The sequence below is a fragment of the Cynara cardunculus genome (genome assembly GCF_001531365.2).
Source record: "Cynara cardunculus var. scolymus isolate 2C chromosome LG 1, CcrdV1, whole genome shotgun sequence".
Taxonomy (NCBI): domain Eukaryota; kingdom Viridiplantae; phylum Streptophyta; class Magnoliopsida; order Asterales; family Asteraceae; genus Cynara; species Cynara cardunculus.
The window spans coordinates 18,906,002-18,914,872 of NC_037528.1; the positions used below are offsets into that span (position 1 = coordinate 18,906,002).

Below are 8,871 nucleotides of genomic sequence, written 5' to 3' on the forward strand. Positions count from 1 at the left end.
CTCTTGTGCGCGGATGGCGTTCTTGATTGGAATAAAACCTTAGGTAGGGTTTCAATGGCGGACAAAGATGAAGAATCTTCCTCAGATTACATGGTTTGTGATTCGATTTCCAGGCTAATTCCAAAGGGGTTTATGATGTCGAACTCTACAGGTTAGAATTTGACTGATTTCTACTTCACATCGGCGTACTTGTCTAAATTGCGCATTTGTTAGTTCAAAGTCCAAAGCTTCGGAAAAATAAATATCTTTGGGCCTTTTRGAGTCTAGGTTATCTCGTTCAGATTTACCAAAAATTAGTACTTCAGGTTACCAATAAGATTGGACTATGTTTGGATGTTCAAACCCCAGTTCAAAATGACAGATTCAAGCAATCAACAAAGAGTAAATCTGTAAACATATTGACATTATTGTGTTMTCTTTTTTTGCATCAGATGAAGTAGTTCTTTTTGTAAATGCTGGAGCCAAAACCATAGTGGAACTGGATTCGAATATGAACTTTGTGGCGGATAAGTTTTTTGAAGGGGGCGACGTATTTGAAACGAATGAGTGTATAACTGAGGGTGGTGATGTTTCTTTCATTTACCGCACAGCGAGACTAGGGAATTTTCAGTATAGGTTTGACAATCTGCCAGAGGGAGATTACTATGTTGATCTTCACTTTGTTGAGATGATAAACACATTTGGTCCGAAAGGGTTGAGAGTTTTCAATGTATATTTGCAGGAAGAGAAGGCAAGTTCGATGGTACTTCTAAAATGTTAAATTCTTCAAAAAGCTACCACAAACCAAAATTTGGAATTTACAAAAAATGTTAAATTCTTAACAGGTTCTTGCAGATTTTGACATCTTCTCCGTAGTCGGAGCCAATAGACCATTGCAGCTAGTTGACTCGAGAGTCTCTGTCAAGATSGGCGAGGCGATTGTAATTAGGTTTGAAGGGATCACTGGTAGCCCTTTGGTCAGTGGAATCTGCATAAGAAGAGCTCCTAAACTTCCTGGTAGCTAAAGTTTTGCTAAAAATCTTAATCATAATGGTAATTATGAAGAGTAACTTCAATTAAAACCCCCCTTCTCTATTCGCAGATGATGATGTAATACATGATTTTCTAAGATGTCAAAACTGTGCTGCTGATATAGAAGTCCCTTCAGTTCAGGTATGGTCCTTGTTAATGCATTGATGTTACTGAATATTGCAGAAGAAAGTAATGCGAAAGAAATCAATAGAGAAGTATGAGAAGAGGATACAAGAGTTGACTAGTCAGTGTCAGCGTAAGACCGATGAATGTTATCAAGCTTGGATGTCTTTGACTGCAGCAAACGAGCAGCTGGAGAAGGTCCGCATGGAACTTGACAATAGGTTGTTCCAGACATCTTCTCTTGGTAAGATTAGGTCCRACATGGTTACGACCTATATCCTAAAGTACATGCAACRATTTTCTTTTTGACATGTTCCATAATGATTGAAGCAATTCACAGCTACCTATTTGGTACATTASTAACTACTACATAATATCGTTGCTTTTCTCCACAAGCAATGAAGCACCACCAATACTTGAGTTAAGTGCCAATAAACACTGGGTGTAAATTGCGTTCATATCAGCKGTGCATTCATTTAGTGAACTGGAAAAGAAACACTAGAATATGGAGGGCGAGGCAGGGTGCTGTCCAACTTGTTTCTRGAGAGAGTTTAGCACATTTTTTTGTCATTTTACGTTCTTGTTGCAAGGCTTCCAGACTTTCAGATCCAAGAAGGGAAAATCATACTTAAATTGCTTTCACATCTCTTGTATGTATGGTTGCAAAAACGTCAAAACACTCGCACCCGTTGTMCAAATGGTTGGATTTTGCTTGCTGGATTCCTTCTTTGCTTGCTGTTATTTGTTTGCATTTCCTTGCTSGGTTTGTGGTCATGTAGGACATGACATTAATATATATAGTTCAAATCAACAAGAATGTTGATGGATTACTTAGCATGGGCTCAAATACTTCAATCGTATGTATTTGTTTGGTTAGTTGTCTATTTTATATAATGAACTTTATTTCATACATGTGTGCCACCCCCAAATTTTAGTTATTCTGARACATCCAAACCGTGCACCTTCTTCATGTGCTTCCTACACATAATTCCTCTTTTGAGATAGACTTCATATGTTTGTTTTTTTATAGTCAAACACTTGGTGTCCAGTCAAACATTGTATTCATTTTTGGCCAGAGCCCAGAAGTATGTTTTTGTGTTATGATTTTGTATGCTTACCGACTTCCTTCTTTTCTTGATTAGACCAAAAGATGGAGAAACAATMTGAACAGTTGAAGGACTTGTCAAGTAGATATGAACATGACAGGAAGATCTGGGTTGCTGCAGTCAAGGAATTATCACACAGAATAATGGTAATTAGCACAACTATTTACCTTTTCTACCCATTTAAATTAAAATTTACCTTTTCTACCCATTTAACATAATCTGTTAATCAGGTCTTGAAACAAGACCACTCCCAGCTCTCTCTTCAAGCACACCAATGCGCTGACACAGTTCCTGATCTAAATAATATGGTTTCTGCAGTTCAAGCATTGGGTAAGCAACTTATTCTTTCATTGTAACCATGGTTCTGCCACTTTTGGCCCAAACTAGCACCACAAGATCCATGAACACCCAAACGGAACTTTTTGAGTATGATTTTGGCCCAAACTAGCACCACAAGATTCATAATAACCATGGTTCTGCCACTTTTGGCCCAATGCGCTGACACAGTTCCTGATCTAAATAACATGGCACGGAACTTTAGGCCTTTTGACCAATGGGCATGATGGCAATAATTAATAGCACCTTAGTGGGAGTTGAAATKTAGACCTGATATGGTGTTTGAATTTCAGTTTTGTTTTTTGAAGTCTTCTGGTTGATCTTTTTCTTTTCATTTTATAGTTGCGCAGTGTGAGGATCTTAAAATGAAGTACAATGAAGAACAAGCAAAGAGAAGAAAGYTTCATAATCAAATTGAGGATGCGAAAGGTGTGAATTTTTTTTCTTTAGTAACAAAAAGATGAAGTTCRTATGGATTTTCTGCCTCATAATACAATATACAAACACTATGCTGTTGCATACTTATTTTTACTTRTTACTTATTATCAGGAAATATAAGGGTGTTTTGCCGTTGTCGTCCACTAAGCAAAACAGAAGCTTCAGCTGGGTGCTCAACAGTTGTAGACTTTGATGCAGCAGCGAATGGAGAACTTGGGGTTCTAAATAGCGGTTCCACYAAGAAGACCTTCAGATTTGATAGGGTCTTTACACCGAGTGACCATCAAGGTTCCTTTGTGCTTGATTAATCTTTAATTGAATTGATTTGATTTGATAGGGTCTTTAATTGAATTRAGWTTGATTGCATAAATYATATCCTAACACCTTGTCGTTTATTATCTTAAACAGTTGATGTTTTTGCACATGCTTCACCGCTGGTAACTTCAGTTTTGGATGGGTACAATGTATGCATATTTGCATATGGGCAAACGGGAACGGGAAAGACATTCACCATGGAGGGTACAGAGGGAAATCGAGGGGTGAATTACAGGACACTTGAAGAGTTGTTTAAAATTTCGAAAGAGAGAATCTGACACTTTTACCTACAATATATCAGTTAGTGTGCTTGAAGTCTACAATGAACAAATAAGGGATCTTCTGGCAACACCATCATCATCCTCCAAGAAGTAAACAGCTATTCACCTRTCTTCTTGAACTAAATGCATTAAAATACCTTCTTGAGTTATAAATTTTCTTGAAAATGTAGGCTGGAAATAAAACAAGCTTCTGAAGGTTTTCATAATATTCCTGGGCTAGTTGAAGCAAAAGTTGAAAATATWAAGGAAGTCTGGAATGTACTGCAAGCCGGAAGCAGTGCTCGAGTTGTTGGATCCAATAACGTGAACGAGCATAGCAGCCGTTCTCATTGGTAAAAAAAATAATGCTTCTATGGCATATATGTATTCTCTCTTTTGATGTTTATTTTTGATATTGGTTTCGTTTTCCATTGTCTTGTTTAGCATGCTTTCTATTATGGTAAGAGCACAGAACTTGTTAAACGGTGAGTGCACCAAGAGCAAGCTATGGCTTGTGGATTTGGCAGGTAGCGAGAGACTTGCAAAGACGGATGCTCAAGGCGAACGTCTCAAGGAGGCTCAAAACATCAATCGATCTCTTTCTGCTCTCGGAGATGTTATATCTGCTTTAGCAAATAAAAGCAGTCACATTCCGTACAGGAATTCAAAGCTCACACATTTACTTCAGGATTCATTAGGTAACTTCCATTTGTGTATATACAAGATTAAGGGGCATATACCCCCAAAAAAGGACCTCTAAAAATGATTCAAGCTTTTCTTTTTGGTACTTGCAGGGGGTGACTCAAAAACATTAATGTTTGTGCAAATTAGTCCATCAGAACACGATGTGAGCGAGACTTTGAGTTCATTGAACTTTGCAACGAGGGTCAGAGGAGTTGAGTTAGGTCCTGCTAAAAAGCAAATTGATACGGGTGAGCTTCAGAAATTGAAAACGATGGTAAGTATGCTACATCTTCATGTTTTTATGATTTTTTCACATTCTATCAGAAGTTAGTTTATGATTTTGGCTGTTTGGTATTTTATAATGAAGCTTGATAAAGCAAAGCAAGAATCACGTCTCAAAGACGAGTCGTTGAGGAAGTTAGAAGAAAGTTTACAGAACATAGAAAGCAAGAGTAGAGGAAAAGATCAAATGCATAAAAACCAGCTCGAAAAGATTAAAGAACTTGAGGGCCAGGTTGAGTTGAAAACAGGATTACACTCTCAGTTAGAAAAACAAGTTCAACATCTTTCTGAAAAGTTGAGGGCGAAAGAAGAATTCAACAGCGGGCTCCAACAAAAGGTGGTAATTTCATCATTTCTGTTCTATATGATTGTCAAATGTACCCAACTCGATCTTATATTGATAGCATCTTTATTTGAAATAAAGGTCAAGGAGCTCGAGAACAAGCTTACAGAGAAAGAATCAGGTGTTGGAACGTACCAACAGAAGGTAATTTTGATATATTTTTTATAACATATTACTTCCAAAAATTTAAAAACCGCCAAAGCATAAATTTGGAATCTTGAAAGCAGGTCAGGGACCTTGAAGAGAAATTGAAAGCGCAAGTCAAAGAGTCAACATCCTGCTCCGCGACCCTTCAAGCTAAGGTAAAGATTTAAATTTTACTTAGCGTATGTTTATCCATGTCAAGGTTGTGCAGAATTTGGGAAATAAAGATTGTTTTTTTCTCTCTTTTTTGCTGTTTCAGATCGAGGAACTTGAAAGGAAACTGAAAGAACAGGAACAAAATTCTGATACAACCTCACTCCATATGAAGGTCATGCTTTTCTGATATAACCTTTTCATTTGATGGGTTCCCATTATGAAACCCAAATTTATCACATTGTTCTAATGCTATGTATTTCTCCATTTGCAGATTAAGGAGCTTGAGAAGAAGCTTAAAGATCAAGAAAGGCGAATGTCTATTGCTACGATTGCAGATTCCTCTAGTTCCATGAGATCGACACCCCGTGAAGAATGCAAATTCGTTGGTGAGGCCGAACAACATATTTTAAGGAGTTCAAATCTAATGAACCGGCAAACGGCTGCTAGCCATAATCGGTCAAAGAGAAACGACTCTCTTGGTAGCTATGGGGGTGAACTGCGAAGAAAGAGGTTGTCAAGAAATAGCGAAGTAGAAAATGTTGATGTTCCTTCAACTTTTAACAACGACAACAAGTCGAGGAAGTCTGACCCACCTAAACCACACCACAGAGGCTCAACAAGAGTGGTTAAACCAGCAGCACCAGTAACTCAGAGACCGGTTCATATTAGTAGACCAACTCAAGGAGTCAAAGATCGAGAGAGTAAGAAAAGGATGTGGGCTTGAACTTGTTGAATGCCATGTGCAAAAAGGTTCATGATTTACGTAATTCTGTTTTTATCTTGTTTGATAGATCGTGAACCCAGAATGCAAGCCGATTTGCATTGATTAATGATTCCTATTTACAGCAATTATGGCATAAACTAGAATAAGTTTTTAACTTTATGGCTCTTTTCTTTTTGTTGATAGTGGTGTGAAAGTCAAGAACCTGGGAACGCTCGTAGGAACGCCCATAGGACGTCATATGTCCCTCTTCAGGATGAATATGTAAATGTTTATTCATCATGAATCTAACATGTTCATATTGCTCGTGAATACACCATGTGTCGTGTTGTAATCAATTTTAGATTCCTAGAACCTGTCCCTGTAGAAAATATGGTCGAACACAAGATATCTTGAGCTCGAGATATCATATTATTAACATGTTAAAGAAAACTAAATCTTGTAAAATTGACCACTTGATTAATTTCCATGGGAGGTCATGAACTTCTTGCAGGTTGTGAAAATTGACAGTTGAAGGCCATGGTATATATATAGACACCACATATATATGGATATGGTGTGGTGTTTTAACCTTGACCACCCAAAAATCTCCTCTTCCAGCCACCCCATCACGTTAATCACGGCACACCACCACCACCCACCCACCCACCCACCCTCTCTCTCTTTGATAAAAAGTTTTGAGTAAATTACGAAATCATCCCTTTTGAAAGGGGAAACAGACAATATGTGATGATTGCCTAATGACCTTTTTGAGGTTCGGTGTAACACACTAATTAATACTCATTTCAAGATATGAGATCATGCAAAGTCACTAATCATCATTCATTATAAACTGAGGCTGAATTCATATATATATATATATATATATATATATATATATACATAATATTTTCAATTAAGTAGTTGATAGAGAACTAAACCCACAGATTCAGATACTACATATGATCTTAATTGGTCAACAAAACATGATACTATAACAAAATCAGGTTTTTTAGCTAAAGATGTCTTATTAATAGAGTAATTAATGGGTTTTTCAAGCTTTAACAAGTACAGTAACTTCTACTAGAACGAATTTAGGGAATCCAAAGGGTCGTTTACTCAAATGTTTAGCCAAGAGTTAACACTCTAACTTACTTTACCGGATAAGATTGTAGTCCATTAAAACATTATTGTATGCAACAATTTACCCGGTAAACATTTAGTGAAGACTTACACATACCAGGTAAGACACTTCATCTTTATCATCGCTCTTACCGTGTAAGATCCTCTTTTCTTACTATACTCATTCGGTAAGATAAATGATTCGATACGCGTTTACCGGTAAACGTTTAGTAAGAGGATACAAGTAATAAATTGCCTTATCATCCTTTTTACAAATCACTTTTTAAAAAAGCCTTACAACTAAAGGTATCTTATTAAAAAGGCTAATAACACATATTTATTTCTCATGTTCTATTAAAAAAACTAAGGGGTTATTTACCAAACACTTACTTGAGAAATGTTTATCAAGTCACATTACCTTATCAATGGCAATAATCAAGATTCTTATCCGGTAAGAGCGATGACAATAACCGAGAGTCTTACCCAATAAATGATAGTTATATTATACATACCACGATTAGCATAAACATATAAAATGTATATATTAATTTTGAATGTAAGGATGAAGAGCAAATTGTATATATAGATAGGGTTTGGGGGACAAGCAATTAAAAGACATGACCATTCTTGAATCAATTCCATGAACATTAATTAGTTGTGGTCTGCAAAATGTACTGTGTTCGTCATGCAATGAGACAGATGATGTTTAGAGGTTCCTAAATACTAGTGATTTGACATTGGTTTTGGGGTCAGAGCTTAATTGTTAAGCTTATCCATTAGTTTTGAGTCAGTAGGAACTGAAACACGCTCTGGTTATGTTTCATAAAAGCATAACTGTCATCAGGCCGTTTGCAGTTTCTGGATTATGGACAAGACTTTAGACTTTGAGTTATAAACCGGACAAATATACATGAATTTACCATCATCCTCAAAACAACTTGTATATCATCTATCATTTTATGTGATTTTTTTTTCTAACTTAAAAACTAGAATTTAAAATATTGATTAACATATATTTGTTTGATAACGTATTTAATTTGTTTCACATGTACTCGGTTCACAATGTGAACCTTTTTGGTGTGTTTTTGAAACAAAAATACATGTAAAAAGTTTCGTATTGTGAACTAAATACATATGAAACAAAACATTGTTAAACGCATATATGTTAACCAATACATTAAATATTATGCTTAGATGGAAAAAAAATCATGTGAAATGAAATCTTAAAGTAAAAGTTCTCACAGATCTCATAAATTTTAAAGTTCTCAAATGATTAAACTCATGTATTTATAATATTAGAATCTCCTTCTTTTACACACTTGCAAATCATTTTTGCGCATGTTATTTTATATGTAAAAAAATACATAAAAATTAGTGTATAAATTTATAAGATTTAGTAGAACCAATATTTAAACCATAACCGGTTCCAAAATCTATTTGAACTTTTGATCGATCCAGATATTTGGGACCCGGAGAAGAAGCAATGACGGTATCTGAGGAACATCGTCGAGAATTGAATAGTATAACATACAAAGATCTTTTATCCTATGCAAATGTCATGGCAGGAACAAGGTCGGTCAAATCATCTCCATATCATTGCCTTCTACCCCAAAACAAAAAGTGCTAACTAAGTCCTAAAATATTGGAATAATCGGAATGGATTTTACTCGAACTTTCATCTATTCATATTTCAAGAAATAGCATGTTATACTGTTGAATAATAAGTCTTTAGTTTTCCAACGGATCGAGTTGTCCTGAGAATGAACTCCGGAAGTCCGTTTAATATCCAAAAACTGCTTACCATTATGTTATTAATTAATGATTGCTATCAATATATATATATATATATAT

At 35.8% G+C, this 8,871-nt stretch overlaps 1 protein-coding gene across 1 annotated transcript; it reads left to right on the forward strand.

Annotated features, from left to right (window-relative positions):
• Positions 1-54: 54 nt before the first annotated feature.
• LOC112520964 (kinesin-like protein KIN-14R) lies at positions 55-6,164 on the forward strand. Its single transcript, XM_025129621.1, is given in 19 exon segments — positions 55-151; positions 432-730; positions 825-996; positions 1,082-1,152; positions 1,195-1,378; positions 2,277-2,386; positions 2,471-2,570; positions 2,919-3,005; positions 3,126-3,302; positions 3,423-3,601; positions 3,603-3,700; positions 3,781-3,942; positions 4,034-4,287; positions 4,384-4,547; positions 4,641-4,892; positions 4,980-5,042; positions 5,126-5,200; positions 5,302-5,370; positions 5,470-6,164. Coding segments are annotated over 19 exon segments (3,066 nt in total). The 3' UTR covers positions 5,923-6,164.
• Positions 6,165-8,871: the final 2,707 nt, after the last annotated feature.